Source organism: Hydractinia symbiolongicarpus, chromosome 4, assembly GCF_029227915.1.
Source record: "Hydractinia symbiolongicarpus strain clone_291-10 chromosome 4, HSymV2.1, whole genome shotgun sequence".
Taxonomy (NCBI): Eukaryota; Metazoa; Cnidaria; class Hydrozoa; order Anthoathecata; family Hydractiniidae; genus Hydractinia; species Hydractinia symbiolongicarpus.
In genome coordinates this window covers 15,282,224-15,298,966 of record NC_079878.1, presented here as the reverse complement: position 1 = coordinate 15,298,966, position 16,743 = coordinate 15,282,224, and the positions used below count along the sequence as shown (strand labels likewise).

Genomic DNA, 16,743 nt, shown 5'->3' with positions numbered 1-16,743 from the left:
CAATATAGATATATACAATCTCGATCTTATTTATATACTATACTTTCACCCAAGTTAGTGAGTGCAGCACAAACTGTCACAATTTTATCACAATTAGCCAGTGTTGATGAATGCGCCTCATCCTTTATATTTTTTATAATTCTCAGTGGTAATGTCCCTTTCAAAATAAGGTAACGATTTCGCATCAAACCAATAACACGTTCAATATGTATTCTTACTGAAGCTATTTTTCTCGAGCTTTCATCCTCCTCAGCTGCCAATTGCTTTTTTCCCTTTGTGAAAGATGGTACAATAAGTTCAGAAGAACTGCCGGCAGCAAATTCATCTCTCAAGGTAAAACCTCTGTCTGCAAGGATCTGATCTGAAGGCATATGGTATTTACTCAAGTGGAAGCCGGATTCTCGTGTGATTTGAACGTCTGATGCACGCCCACCATAACATTTTGAAATAAAATTAATTGCACCAAGTGGTGTACATGATATGAGCACCTTGATAGTACAATGTTTTTTGTACTGACTGTACAGTTGAGCTCTTGCTAACAGTGATGCTGGAGATTCGCCGAATATTTCGAAACAATCAATTATAGAGGTCAATCTTGGAAATTTTACTTTGAAAACACTGGGGATTGTTTTGAATATATTATCTCTGTCTGACATTCTTATCATTCCTCTGAGCTTCTTGTACATAACATCTACCCATGTCCAAAAATATTCAACAGCGGTGGAACGACTAATATTAACAATGTAGCATAGCATATCAAAACTCATATTGTGTTTCAATTTGATAATTGTTAATAGGATCAGGTCTTTAGCTTTCAATCTTGTGGGTTTTCTTTCACTTTCGGTACATAAATATGTGAGTAATGTTTGAAATACTTCGAAACGCAACCCGGTTAACATCAAACACTTGCCCGGGTTTCTTCGAATTGAAGCAACACTCAAATCAACGGGAAGATTTGCTCTCAGTTTTCTATTCTCAGCGCGAAGATTATCCATTTCTCTATATAATTCCTCCCTCTCTGACACAGAAATTGGGGAGGCCAGCGAAATAGTACTCTCACTTTCTGGTGATTGCATATTTTCCAGTTCCAAAGGTGAATTAAGATCTTCAATATCATCAAGATTTTCAATATTTTCATTTGTTGTTGATATATTTTCTGCCTCACGTGATAATCCGGAGCGAAGAATTCTTTGTTTTTCAAAAAAGAAGCTTTTTTGATGGAAGGACATGCCGAATATTTTCAGGGGGTATATGTATCCATTTTCTTCAATCTTTGTAACTGTTTAAGGCTGCATGTAATGCTGATAATGCAGTTTCTAAAACAGCTTTGTCAAAACAACTACTTATAAGTCAGTAGCATCTGCAACGCATTTCTGACCTACCATAAGAATGATTTTTATTTATACAATATTAATACCCCCGTTTTACCAACTTATCACGACCCGAACATTATTCGATCTTTCGATCACGCATTTGAATGGTCCTCCATCAAGGCGAAATTTTCAACGTTACATAAAATTTGTTTGCATTTGTATGCAAAAAAGCGCGTGCGGAGGAAAAATATTTCTGAATTGTGAAATAAAAATAAATTGGCTTTTTTACTGAAGCAAATGATAAAGTTTTTTGACGAAAAGAATGTTAAAAAAAGCGATTATACATATTTTTTATTTCTTTAAAAAGAAAATATTTTGCTAAGAGCGTTACTTTGAGTCAGTAAAAGGCACCTCGTCACTTTGCATCATTATTAATTTCTCCCTTGTGAGACACAAGAAGTTCAAAGTCATGTGGCTGTAGCTTTGCCTTTTTCATGAAGAGAATTATTCAATTCCATGTTTTCTAAATTATAATCTTCGTCATTATTACAAGACGTAAGCAAGAAGAAGTAAACAAACTTTTAGAAGGTGTGCTGCTGAGCTTACGGACTTTCTGCACGATGTGACGTAGCTTATTCATTCGGACCTAGTCCTCTCGACCTTACGAAGCCTTGCAAATATATATATATATATATATATATATATATTAGAGATACGTGTTCGTGCTCGTCTTCTTTTTCGTTATTTTTATCGAAGAAATATGCCTTCCATCGTATTCGTTTGATAAGGCTTTCTACTTTGTCCATTAAACATTTTAAGTATGTATTTTCCGGTGGTATCGGGATATTCTTTAGCGAGTAACCAAGATTTCTCCTTTCCATGACCATAAAACAATAATGTAAAATCTTGTAAACAGTGGTGTGTAGAGTGTTCAGAGTGCTCAACAAAAACAGGAGCTTTTATAAAAGAAGACGAGCACGAACACGTATCTTTCGGTTTTAAATCAACTGCAACCCCAACTGTTAACCCGAACCTTGCAAGCTTCGAAAACGACCTTTACGACCTCATCCGAAAAATCGAATTCCGCAATGTTGACAATTCGTTCTTAAACAAATTAAAAACAGACGTTAAGAACATCCAAAATTCCGAAAATGTATTTGCTTTCGCCGATAAAACTAATAACCTATACGAACTTCCGAAAAATGATTACAACAAACTCGTTACAGAAAATATCACAAAATCGTATGAAAAATGTAGTACTTCTTTAAAAACCAACATCAACAAAGAGGCCAAAAAAATCGCAAAATCGCTAGATTTGGACGCCAAAATGCAATGCTACTTAGAGAAACAGGCCTACATTACAATCAAAGACCACAAACCAAACTTCCCCCAAAATGTCAAGTGCAGATTAATTAATCCAGCCAAAACAGACATGGGAATCGTCAGTAAAAAGTACTTGGAGACCATCATAGAAAAAGTTCAGAAAGCAACGCAGGTCAACCAATGGCGAGATACATCTACTGTAATTGAATGGTTCAAAAAAACAACAACTGATGCAAAGTCAAAATTCATCAAATTCGACATTGTCGAGTTTTACCCTTCTATCTCTGAAGAACTACTCGACAAAGCAATTAATTTCGCAAGATCTGCTGTACCAATCGACAACAAAGTCCTCGATATAATAAGGCACAGTCGGAAGTCCTTGTTATTTGATAAATCATCGACTTGGGTTAAAAAAGGAAACGTTCTTTTCGATGTAACAATGGGTTCATTCGATGGAGCGGAGATCTGTGAGTTAGTTGGACTATATATATTAAAAAAGATCAGCAATATTATCGATATCAAACATGTTGGTCTATACAGAGACGATGGACTTGCAATTATCCAAAACGCCAATGGACCACGAATGAACAAAATTCGAAAGGACATCATAACCTTGTTTAAGGAAGACAAATTGTCAGTAACTATCGAAACGAACCTGATTGAAACAGACTTTTTGGATGTATCATTTAACGTGAATAGTAAAACCTACAAACCCTACAGGAAACCCAACAACGATCCGCTATACATTAACATTAATTCAAACCACCCGAATAATGTATTGAAAGTCATTCCAAAGATGGTCAATGAAAGATTAATTGCGACATCATGTAACAGAAAAGCATTTGATGACGCAAAGCCTTTATACGAAGCTTCACTCTCCGCCAGCGGATTTAAAAGCACAATGGCATACGCGAGTAAACCCAAACAACGCCCTAATCGCCAAAGGAAGATAATTTGGTTCAACCCGCCGTTCAGTAAAAACGTAAAAACAGACATTGGACGATCATTTCTCAAGATTGTTAGAAAAAACTTCAGTAAAGATCACAAATATTATAAAATCTTCAACAAAAACACCCTCAAGTTGAGCTATTCATGTAGCACAAACATCCGAAACATCATAAAGGGACATAATAAAAAAGTTCTCACTTCTGAAGAAAGGCAAAAACAACGACCTTGCAATTGCCGGGAAAAGTCCCAGTGTCCACTGAATGGTGACTGTTTAGCTGCATGCATCATCTACAAAGCGGAAGTCAAATACGTAGACAAGAAGGAATTTTACTACGGATTATGCGAAGGCGAATTTAAAGAAAGGTTTAACAACCACAAAAAGTCCTTTCGACACGAGAAATACAGAAACGAAACCGAATTGTCGAAATTAATTTGGAGATTAAAAGACGACGGAACAGACTTTGAAATCTTATGGAGTATTGAAAAACGTGCAATGCCGTATAAGACAGGAGCGCGCACGTGTGACTTGTGCCTAACAGAAAAAATAGCAATTGTACGAGCTGAACCGAAGGGACTGTTAAATTAAAGAACAGAACTTATCAACAAATGTCGCCATCGCAACAAATTTACTTTGAAATGGCTGAAATGAACTGTAACGAACAATGTATTTATTTGTTTTATTACGTTTTATCACGTAATTAAAAGGTTTATACTTTAGTTAGTACCAACTTGTATAATTTGTATCATTTGCCTGAAGATTGCTAAGAAGCATGAAACTTTAAGTAGCAAAATTAATGTAGTTTTTTTCTTGAAAACAAAACATAAAAATAATATATATATATATATATATATTCCCTTGTGACATACCTAAGGCCATTACCATTATGTAAAGAACAAAGGTAATGTCAATAAGCATGCCCCAATGCATAACAGTCCCTAAGGAACACAACTATATAAAATGAATCACAAACCGTTATACACATAGAGACTCAGTACACTCATAAACATCAAAACAGATACATGAACTTTCCACATAACTTTACACATAAAAAACATAAACAAAACAAAGACTGTTTCATCTGGCTCCCCTCAAGATGGGAACATCTTGAAACTAACACAACAAGGCTCCTTCGTCGGGGAATCTTACGCAATTTCAACCAACAAAACGAGATTGTGAATTGGACGCTCCAATATCACCTTTTTCTGTTCGTTCGCCAAGTATTGGACTCTTCTCCACTGTTTGGGACTATATAGATCAGGTTGTGAGAATGATCCAGGGGGTGGCATTATCACCTTGCTCTTCATTGTAGGAAGTTGACTTGGGGATAATGGTTGCATACTGTTGACATCATTTAGTGTTTCAACAGTCAAAGGTCTGGAATTAACAATTGCTTCAGCCTAAGTCATCAAGGTAATTAGTGATTCTTCATTGAGAGAACCTGCGTGAGTCTTTAAAAGTGTGGTCAATATGGATCTTACTGAACGTATTTGTCGTTCCCATACTCCCTCCATATGGCTAGCTGCTGGAGAATTTTCTTCCAAATTATCCACTCTCTACCTTGGTTAGATAAAAATTCTTGGACATGCTTTTGATCCATTTCTTCAAATGCTTTGCGTAGTTCTGACTGAGCTCCAACAAAATTTGATCCATTATCAGAAATCATGGTTCTAATGTTTCCTCTTCTGGCAATAACACGTCTTAATGCGAGTATAAATGAATCTGTGTCCATTGATGATGTTATTTCAATATGGATAGCACGACTACTAAGACATGTAAACATTGCTCCATACCTTTTTAATTCATTCCTCCTAACCTTGATTACAAAGGGACCAAACATATCAACTCCACAATACGTAAATGGCGGCTCTGATTGTAATCTCTCTTTTGGTAAATTGCCCATTAACTGATTCCCAACCTTACCTCTTCCATTTCCACAAAGTTCATTTAAGGTCATTCCTCTTCCACTGTGAGCTACCTTTTCATGACACCAACGAACAATTAATTCTGTTATCTTCGAATTTTTTGGCAGCAGGATAGGATGGATTACGTTTTCGTCAAAATTTGCGTTTCTTAGCCTTCCACCAACACGTAATATTCCATGAGAATCAAGAAATGGGTTTAATTGATATATGGTGCTGGATGAGATTAAATTTGATTTCCTTCCCAGAGAATCGATTTCTGATGCAAAATATTTTTCTTGCAGTAGACTGATAATTTTAGATGCTGCATGTTCCATCATGTCGACACTAAGATGTTTAAGATGTGGATGATCAACTTTTAACAATGATTGTTCTTGTCTTCTTTGCTCAATACGATATCGTAATATAAAGATGTATTTAAAAACATACTCTTTTTGCTTTCTCCCAGCTTGATAAGCGGTTTTCAATTCTTGACAACACGTCATTCTGGATAGTAATCATGTTAACATGCACAGACTTCTTAACTTCCGGATCATCTTCCGATATTTCTGCAGCAACATCAGGTTGTTTCCAAACATGTCTCGGCTGCCAAAGAAAGCTTGGACCATTAAACCATATTTCTGCCTTGTCTTGATCAGCCTTTATTCCTCGAGAAGCATAATCAGCTGGATTGTCCTTAGTGTTTATGTAATGCCATTGATTAACATCTGAGTTATCCTTAATGATTTGAATCCGATTTGCCACAAAAATTTTAAATCTCTTTTCTGAATTACAAATGTAACTCAGAACGACTTGACTATCCGTCCAGAAGAATTCATTATTTATGTGATATGTTAATTCTTTCCTTATGACCTTGGACATCTTGATCGACAAAACAGCAGCGGTTAACTCCAAACGTGGTATTGATATAAACTTCTTTGGGGCCACTCTTGATTTTCCAGATACAAAGGCACAATGTATCCTCCCTCTTTTATTTTTTATCCTCAAATAAGACACCTGACCATAACCACTACTATATGCATCAGAAAGATGATGTAGTTCAGACTCAACTATTTCTCCAAAATCTTTTGGATGAAAACATCGATTTATTTGACATTTTCTAACTTTCTAACATTACTTATCCACTTATGCCAATTCTCCACAACGTCTACTGGTACTCTGTCATCCCAACCAAAGTTGTCACAACACAGATGTTGGATTATTCTTCTACCTCGAAGAATGAACGGTCCAATAAATTCTAATGGATCATATATTGAACTTAGCATCGATAACATCCCTCTGCGTGTCATGGGCTTTTCACGAAAAGAGCTCTTTCCATAGTTGGGTCACTACAAGTGTTAATATCGAGTGGTGAAGATGAAATCTTCTTCTTGTCGTCTGGAAGACTTTCTAAAACGTTGAAATCATTACATACAAATTTCACAAGGTTAAATCCTCTTGCTTGACACATATTCACTACCTGCTTTATTAATTCAATCGCCACTTTTCTTTCCCTCACAGACTTTAATAAATCATCTACATAGAAGTTCTTTCTTAGTATTTCAGCTGCTGCAATTCCAAATAGATCTATAAAGTCGGTTGCAGTTCGTTTAAGGGCATAATTACTGCAACTAGGGGATGCTGCTGCTCCAAACACATGAACACACATTTCATGGTCTACTGGACCTTGATTGATATCGTTTTGTGGCCACATCCTGCCATGATTGCCAAGGTTGCCATTTATTTCAGTACTCCACGCTGTGGAATCTACCGTCTAGGATATTCAACTGCGCATCCTGCAAAAGGTACACATAGCACCTGAAATCCCCGGTGCCGTCGGCTTTCTTGGTCATGTGCAACGTAATCTCATCACTCAGACGTTGTAAAGGGGTACCACTATGTAGGGTATGATCAGGAGACGCCCGGAAATCGATGAATAGGGCGTATCGCTCATTGAAGAATTGCCCAATCGTGACGTTAGAATCGTGGCTGCCGAATAAATTGACGACTTGTTCGAGGTGGTCCTTAGGAAGCATGGCATGACTATACAATTCGTTGGGTTCCCCCCTTCCACTGTGACGTTTATCTTCTCAATTTTTGGGTTATAGAACACCTCGTTGACGCCGGAATAAGCCTTCACTTTTGAAGGGTCTACAAAGAGTAGTAAGACGCCTTTCAAACTCTTTGCAGGGGTATCGATTTGGAGGTTGTAGCTGGTATCAGCCTTTTTCATGGTGACCACCTTACTACGGAGTATCCTTTCGTAGGGCAACGCTAGTCTTGCATACCTTGACATCATAACACTCGCGAGACCCTCGTGAGTGATCTTGTCGAATTCTAGCTTGATGTTGGTAATTTTATATTTGGCTGTCCCTGCATCTTTGATCACGTCACCATATGGCGCAAAATGTAGGACAAACTGTAGCCTTCATAGAGCCCTGCCTGGTAAAACGGTAGGTCTCTCGTCAACTCAAACATCTTTCCCAACGGGATACAGAAAGTTACCATAAGCCGCAGCGATGGCCTTCTCTTCATCCGTCCCGACATATTTAGTAGCCTTGACCTGCAAGGCCCTGATGGTACCATCATTGGGGTTGATCCCCTCCAAAATTAGGTTGTTGTCCCTGTTAAATTTGGGTAGCCATAAGTCCCTGTAGACTGTGAAGGTGTTAAAATCAGATATGTTCTGTACCTTATTGCCATTCAAAGTGATGCGTAAGTCCCGCACCAGGCTTTTGCCGATGTTACTGACAATGGTACGTTTCGTATTGCTCCCCGTCAGCACCATGTCAAATAAGAGCTTGAGACTTCCAGGAAATATGACATCGTTCTGCCCCATGTTGGGAATATCCACGTACAAGTCTTCATTTTGATTGATTGTAGAAGGTATATTACTGATCTAAACACGCTGCCGTCTGCCCTTGATACCGAAGAGCTGCTTCGTCTCTGCGTAAGGTTGAGTTTGTTTCCAAATGCACTCATTTATTTAATATAGGAATTTTAAATAAATGGATGACCCATTATTTACAAACGAAGATGATATTGGGGAGGATGAAAAACATGAAGATGATACACATGAAGATACTACGCAAACAAAACTCCCTGGAACACCGGGGCCCTCAACGTCAGGAGAACAACAGCAGGAAGGTGCACTTGGTAAACTCATGAGAGATAAACTAAAATCAAAAGTCAATGATTTTTACAAACATCTTAGTAAAAGTTGGAACCTGGGACCTCTGAATAAAACCCGGCTAGAAATAAATGTAATAAATGGCAACTTCAAACGTGAAGGGGAACAGCTTTTTTTTAGAGATATAAGGGTTACAAAAAAGTATGAGAGTGGGTTCCTAGCATTAAGTACATTATTAAAAACAGGTGTTTTGACGGCTCAAGACGTGCGAGATATGAGTTTTACTGAATTTGTCACTACATCCAACAAAAGAGCAGCGATCCAGAAACTTGCGCTAGAGGTTGATGTTATTGTGAAGAGTGGTGAAGAGAAGGGTGAAGAGAAGGGTGAAGAGAAGGGTGAAGAGAAGGACAAGGATACAATTTCGATGGATTCGTTAGATAAGATCGGGAAATTTGTAGATCATACTGAGACCTTTATACAAGAAACTTCGTTTGGTGGCACTGATAAAGGAGGTCTCACCGAACGTGAAATAAATGGGCTTAACCAAGCAGCACAGACTATAAAGGGCGCTATGAATCTACTGAAAGCTAAAATGATTCTATTCGATGGCGATATTGACAAGGCAAAAGCTAGGATAAAACAACTCGAGGATCAGAAAGATGGGGTATACGATGGTGAGATTTCTATCCTTGATAGGAAAATAATAGAAAATTTGAGGAAAAAAATTCAAGGCCTGGAGAATAAAAAAAAAACCGCGCAAGATGCACACGGCTTACTTTTCTCTCACCTGAGGGTTATTAAGAAGACCCTGATGAAAATCGCCGCAGATGACACGTCTTTGTTTGAAAAGTTTAAAATCCTTTTCAAAGAGCAGGGTCTGGCCATAGCGAGTATCGTGTCGGCTGTCGGTCTACTTATTTCTACCATTGTACTCGCAGTTACAGGAGGAGGTGCTGCGACAGGTGCAGGAGGAGGTGCTCCGGTGGGTGCAGGAAAATGGTTTGTAGAGAAGCAGCTGGAACGATTGGGTAAATTTTTAAAATATCTAGCAGGTAAAGCATGTGCTGCTTACCTGGGATTATTGGTACCATAGTCTCATTCTTTCCGAGGGTAGCAGCAACCATTGTCGAATATGCAGCGAAACATTTGTACATGACGATCGCTGCTGCCGTTGGGTTTGTCGTGGTATACGTTGGAAAAAGGAAAAAAGCTTGATCTATTTAAGCCATATGTAGGCAATGATGAGCCCTACCCCTGCCGTGATCAACACTGCTTTGGTATCCTCATGTTGTTGTGGGGCTTCCCTCTGTTCAGGTGTAGTATGTATAGGTGGTGTAGCATGTATAGGAGGTGTACTATGCTTAGGAGGTGTAGTATGTCTAGGGGGTGTAGTATGTCTAGGAGGTATAGTATGCCTAGGAGGTATAGTATGTTTAGGAGGCATAGTATGCCTGGGGGGTATAGTATGTCTAGGAGGTGTAGTATGTTTAGAGGGCATGGTATGCTTGATAGCCCGCTCCGTAGGCTTTACAATAGGCTTGTTATTCACGTCAACTTGGACCCCAACACTTACATTGGCAGGTGCGATCAGGATGTTGTTGTTACACCCTTCAATTTTACCGATACGCAAGTTCATGTCTGAGGGCAACATGTACACGCTGGCCATGACGGCAAACTTAGCCGGAGTTCGGGCGTATTGCAGCACTTTTTAGAATTGTGTGATGTCATGCCCTACATTCTCTCCCCGACGAACCATACTTTCAAATTTTTGCAACAGAATTTGCCGAGCCGTATAGTTGTCAGCACCAGACCCGATTAAGGATGCCTTGGCCCCCGCTTGCGACCCAAGCAACAAGACGCGAATGCTCTCGCTTAGCCTGGTCAGACCCTTCAACGTCAGGCCCTGACTTGTTGGTATAATGAATTTAGCCCAATCACCATCAACCTGACGCTACCATGAACCGTTGGTGAGTGATGACATGACAGCCTTGAATTTGTACAAAGCATTAGGATCTGCACCGTATTCCCTACACATTTGTGCATACCCGGATGTTGAGTAGGGATTTTTGTACTGAGAAAAACCGTCGTCATACGGCATGGGTACCTTCATTCTTGCCAGAATACAACGCATGTGATAGTACACGTGAAATTTAAAAATAGAGTTGGCAAGGGGTACGGAACCCGTCAAGTGTTTATCAGAGATTCCTAATGACGTAGTTGCGCAGTGGTTAGCGAAATTAACCTGGATACTCCAATAGTCCAAGGCTTGTCCTGTCCAACCCACTCTGACAGGGTCATTCAGCAAATTAGATACTATGAATTCAATACTATTATCCAAGAAAAACAAAAGTATATGTTATTGAAGGAACAGATGCAACAGCGGTTCAACCGTATTGTCAATGCGATAAGCGAACAGGAGCGTGCCCAGTTAGTTGCGAAATGTCGGGAGAAAGGCAGGAACGATGTTTAAAAAAAACTTCAATCTGTACAGTATGCAAGCGCTATATAGAGTCTCCACCTGCTTACAAGCCTTAATTTTTGTACATTTTGTAGGTCTTGTATGGCCTATAAAATATATGGGTTTTTTTCAATCCTCACTTAGCAGCCATTCGACTTTGTAAGTCCTTGTACCGACATTCCACAGCATGTACCTGTGGGTACATGTAAGGTACATGTTGTGGAATGTCGGTACAAGGTGATAAGGTGTCGATGATAGTGCCAGGATGGCACTGACTTGACATGGCTCATCCTTGGAGGAAAGAATACGGAAGGAGAAACAACTCTTTTAATTCTATTGAAACACTGCGTGAGGTTCTAGCAGGTGTCTGTATAGAAACTTAATTTGAAATTTTGGCGGTTGTGTGACTAAATTATTCGTGAATATCAATTCGCAACTATGATTGGTTATAAAAACAATTAGATAATTTGATGATGAATTTGATAATATTATCAAAACAAGAAGCCATATTGAAATCGGTAAAATTTCTTTTGTTCTTATGTTAACATAATTAGCGAAGAAGCACATGCTCGACACTTTTGTAAACAAAAAGAAAAAGTTTATATCTCGTTTTAAAACGACGTTCTGTTATAAGAAGTTATTTCTTTAGTTAGAATAAACATTAATCCAGCACACATTTTGTCGGCACTCGTCCGGCGCATATCTATCTATATTGTTTTTCATGATCAAAGTGGTATACTCAAGCCTGCAAAAATAGGTTAATATCATGGTTAAACGCTTTTTTCCAAACGTATTGTTGACGTTTTTAACAGCAATGTTTACCGACCTATATTAGGCACACTTTCCATACAAATATCACGTGCCTGCAGCGTGTTACAGTCAGATTTCAATAGAAAAAAGTTAGCCCCTATTAAAGGAGAATATGGAATTTAATCATTTTTTTGCGAAAAAGACTCGGTCGAGCACCTCACGCACTGATTCTTTTGAAATTAAAAACAATAGAAAATTCAATACATTTAAAGCGTACAGAAATGAAGTTGTTTCTCCTTCCGTATTCTTTCCTCCAAGGCTCATCATAGGGTACTAGCATACCGTGGAATTTAGTTGTGATTGCATCCTTAGTATTTGAGCTTGGCATTCATGTAACGATCTTTTTTAATTGGTTCCGTCGTCAATTGCTCAGAAATTAATTTTTCAATCCTGGACCAGATTTGACGATACTTAGCAACCCAGTCGGGGTACTCTTCGAAATCAAGACTCGTCGCTGGTACAGCATGGGCGTTGTATCGGCTGATCCCATGCGGGGACCAGATTTTTGAGGGCTACTACGAGGTCTCGTGTATGATACCCCACTATAAAACGTTGATCCTTACCTCCATTGGCAGGGATAGGGTCTGACACTGTTAGATAGTCCACATTAATATCGTTGATGTCTGTGAAAGTAGCAGCAAAGTTGTAGAAAATTTTATGGTTTACAATTTCTTCTTCAAATTTCAGCATCTTTTTTATTGAAATTCAAACGACTTCAGAGGATTGCTTATCGTTTTACATACACAACTACCCCCGTTATACGCGATATATTCCTGGTAACAGTACCAACACAAGATTTTACCCTTTACCACAAACCTACGTCCACAGGTACATCTATCATACGCATCCAACATACGTTCGCAGTCCTTACATTGCTCCATTTACTTACAATATAAAAATCATCCTCCAGGTCTTGAATCCTCCGCTTATTCTCCTTCTCTTTCAATGATTCTTGTACTAATGCTAGAGCCATTAGTGGTAGAGAGAGACCAATGCGGTTATAAATGTCATAGCTACTACGTTTTCAAACATTTCAAATTTTGATTGACGGTTGATGCACATTTATTAATAGTATTTTTTTTATCTTACAACAAGGTTGTAAGATAACCTTGGTTTCAAATCAACCCCAAAAATTCTTTTTGCGTTAGGTCACCCCCAAATCTTTTGAGGCGTCTCCAATCTGGGGCGGGGACCTTTTCAACAACCACAGCGACATTTCGTACGCACTATCATACACCTTTCGCTGTTCCACGTAAGCCAAGCAGCACGCATCTCCACAAAAGTAGCCCTCGTACACATACTCACCACCATCGTCCATATGGGCAGCCATGTTTTTCTTCACATGAAAAAAGCCATATTTCATTATATGTTTTGTACTAACCTGTGGTGGATTATATCTCACGGGGCACCTGGCGCCTATTTTATCGCACAGTTCTACAGAGAACCAGTAACAGAGTACCATTTTATATATACATTCCAACAACATCTGAGGATTTCACCTACATATTGGACACATGTTTTTAAACATATTCTGCGTTTTGAACTTACTTGGCAAGAGCCTTAGCAAACAGGCATGATATTCAACGGCTTCGTTGCACATATCCTGCGTCTTGAACTGGTCCGGCACATACCAGAACATCTCATGGTCCTTTAGGAAAGCCTCGTTGCACATGTCTTGCGTCTTGAACCGGTATGGTACATACTCAAACATTAGAGGATCCTCCTCAACAGCCTTGTTGCACATGCCTTGCGTCTTGGAATGGTCCGGAATATTGTTGAATCAACTCTTCTTCTCTCTGTGTACACAATTCAACCTTGAAGGGGGGACGTTTGTCAGAGCGTTTCTGCGCATGCGTTGATTGATTATTATCAGTATGTGTGTGTGGGGGGGGATTACCTTCATTTGTGCTAGAAATTTTTTACTTATTTTGGTGTGATTTTTGATATGCATGGATAAGCACGGCATTATAGGGACTTTACCACGATATGCATGGATAAACATAGCATGACGTCGATTTGTTGGGTTTGACTATGGGTGTGCGCCTTAAGAACTTGTCATGATGTGCGTGCGCGTGCGCTGGATGTGCGTTGCGCCAGAAGAAACATTTCTCTATCTCTGTAACGATTTTAAAAGTGATGACGTTGAAGAGAAGATCACCACGCATGAAGCGCTGACCATGATTTATAGATTAATAAACTTGAAGAATTTCAATATAGAAGAAAGAACTTCTTTATCCTCACTTAAAAAGACAGACTTGAAATTATTCGGGTCAGGAACTTAAAACAACAATCTAATAAAAAAAAATTTTCTTCAAGTAAAGTTTTTTTAAAAAAACTTTTTGTTAATTTAGTTGATATTATAATGTTGATATTTCTTTGTTATTTTAAAAAAAAGTTATATTACGTTCAATTTAGTTATTTTCTTCTTTCTTCGTGTCTAAGTCCAACAAGGTACCCACTAATTTTTTAAGTTACACATTTCGTATACAAAATCGCATTTTCTTCAAATTTTGAGCTTACATTGCAAAACTTTCCAAAAGGTGGACACCTCTAACTGGCGGACACTTTGTTCATGCACCAACGGTGTCCGCTAATTAAAGAGAATACTGTAATATAAAAAATAGGCTGTTTTAGGTTTTTTGCTGACATCAGCCAGTGCATAAACAAAAAAAAGGTTCGCGAAATTTGTTTATCCGTTATAGTATCATGTGCTATTGACCAACGGTTAGAAGAAACTTACCCAAATTGGTCCTAGGCAACCTCGTTCCCAGGGCTTTTTGTCTCTCATCGGCGCTGCGCTTATTGATAGGTCTGACGAAAAAGGCCCTGTAGGAGGCTGGTTTTATTCCGAAACGTGATTGGTCGAGACTTTTCATCTAATTATGCGTAAGATAATACGCATAATTAGATGATATCTACGATAATATCTACGCTTAAAATTAACTGTAAAAAAAAAAGATGGCCGACACTGTGCATACATGTTTTGCATAAAAGAAAAATATTTGGAGAACACATTTTGGCAGATTTTTATGGCTTTTTTTAGGTTTAACTAGCTAGTTAACTCTTAACCCAGATTTACTTGTGGGTAGCTACACGCTGCTTATGCTCGGATTAATATAAGCAACTGACAAAGACATTGCGAGCAATGTCTTTGTCAGTTGGCTAAAAAACAACAAGTGTAAAAAGATAGCTACTACAGAAGGCTACTGGTTAGTTATTATTTTTACTACTAAACATCAGAATAATATTTAATATTTTTTATTCAGATTATTATTATTATTATTATTATTATTATTATTATTATTATTATTATTATTATTATTATTATTATTATTATTATTATTATTATTATTATTATTATTATTATTATTATTATTATTATTATTATTATTATTATTATTATTATTATTATTATTATTATTATTATTATTATTATTATTATTATTATTATTATTATTATTATTATTATTATTATTATTATTATTATTATAAAATGCACCATCGGGCTGTTTTGTTACAAATCGTGCGATAATTAAATTTGTCGCTAGCTGCCTCACGCGTCGGTTTTTTTTGTCATTGTTTACTTTTTTTTGTAGTATTTTGTTCTTCTCAGTAATTTTAATTGTATTTGTCATTTATTTTTCTCTCGAATTGGGGATTAGCTGAAAAATTCAAGAAAATTTCACCCAAAACATGCCACTTTTTTACATGACTATTTTTACGTTTTGACAAAATTTTTGCTAAAAATCTTTTTGTATCATAACAGTAGTGTAAAAAACCTCCTTAGCTGTCACTTTTAAAGGTGTTTCCACCCAACCGGTGTCAAGAAATTTCCACTGTCACGTATTATTCTGAAATAATAATTAGTGGTTATCATAATTAGTGGTAATATTAGGTGGTAGTAGAACGCAACCGAAATTTAAGAATTCTCAAACTCAAAGCGTTTTTAATAGTGATTTAAGCTTTGTTGAAACAGCTGAGAGGTTAAATGGGAGGAATTACTATAGATATTATAAGATAGAGCAACCTAAAGCTATATGACATGTGATATGTCTGTGAAGCTCAATAACCGATGAGATGAGCTGAAAAGGCGGTTCAGAAAGACATAATAGCGGTCGTTCCAATCTTTCTTAAGTAATCACTATTACTTATTGCAACTTCATGGTTAAATAAACTTCATTTCGGTAACTTAATGACGTTAGTATTAGCATAGACTCCCAAAATCTTTAAATTATGGAAATGTGTTTAACAAACCCTGTTTTGAGAGCATCAAAACAATGTATGTGTTTACTTTTGTACTTGTTTACGGATTCACAGGAACGCATCCTGGGATAACACGAGACAAAATTAAAGATTTTTGATTGAAAAAGGGCTTAAAACTGTTTTATCAAAGTATTCGTGGATTGTAACGACAATATGGTAAAGTTATGGATTTGCTTACTAATAAAAAATTTCGACGTATTTACTTTGTCAGTACCTTTCTCGAATGAAACAGTATAACCGATCTCAACATTATTTTGTTTCAAAACGACAGTAGAAATGTACATCAGAAACAGAATAAATTTTATAGTCAGGCATGTCTTCAGGACAATTAAGGCAATCTACCAAGAAAATCAAAATCTTTTACTTCTTGTATCATTTGCAAGCCTCCGAATTCTTCTGAACATCTATTAAAAACTTTTTAACAACTATCTCACCTTAAATGATAATTGTTAAAAAGGAAGATATTGACGAAACCACGATGTGGGTGAATATATCACTGATTATCTACAAAATAGTGATCATCTAAGAATGAAAGACAATTTTGAAATTAAAGACTTTAAACAATTATTAAAATACGCGTTTATTCAACAACCAAA

The 16,743-nt window shown here is 37.4% G+C and overlaps 2 protein-coding genes across 2 annotated transcripts; both read right to left on the bottom strand.

The window, feature by feature from the left end:
* Positions 1–26: 26 nt before the first annotated feature.
* On the bottom strand, positions 27–1,742 carry LOC130642267 (uncharacterized). Its single transcript, XM_057449357.1, has 2 exons — positions 1,705–1,742; positions 27–1,188 (listed from the first exon to the last, which is right to left on the bottom strand). The coding sequence occupies exons 1-2, from the start codon at positions 1,740–1,742 to the stop codon at positions 27–29; spliced, it is 1,200 nt and encodes a 399-aa protein (XP_057305340.1).
* Positions 1,743–4,466: 2,724 nt separating this feature from the next.
* On the bottom strand, positions 4,467–6,778 carry LOC130642266 (uncharacterized). Its single transcript, XM_057449356.1, has 6 exons — positions 6,622–6,778; positions 5,934–6,568; positions 5,064–5,890; positions 4,732–4,959; positions 4,564–4,621; positions 4,467–4,520 (listed from the first exon to the last, which is right to left on the bottom strand). Exons 1-6 carry the CDS (start codon positions 6,776–6,778, stop codon positions 4,467–4,469), a joined length of 1,959 nt encoding a protein of 652 aa, XP_057305339.1.
* Between the last annotated feature and the right edge of the window lie 9,965 nt (positions 6,779–16,743).

Bases quoted from the DNA above. Each gene is read 5' to 3' on its own strand.
- LOC130642267 (XM_057449357.1), bottom strand. From the start codon at position 1,742: ATGATGCAAAGTGACGAGGTGCCTTTTACTGACTCAAA. The intron at 1,189-1,704 runs GTAACGCTCTTA...TGAAAAACAAAG, and splicing joins GTGCCTTTTACTGACTCAAA to AATTCTTCGCTCCGGATTAT.
- LOC130642266 (XM_057449356.1), bottom strand. From the start codon at position 6,778: ATGTTATCGATGCTAAGTTCAATATATGATCCATTAGAATTTATTGGA. The intron at 5,891-5,933 runs GTATGTTTTTAA...TATCGTATTGAG, and splicing joins GCTGGGAGAAAGCAAAAAGA to CAAAGAAGACAAGAACAATC. The intron at 4,622-4,731 runs GTAAGATTCCCC...TTATGTGTAAAG, and splicing joins GTTTTGTTGGTTGAAATTGC to TTATGTGGAAAGTTCATGTA.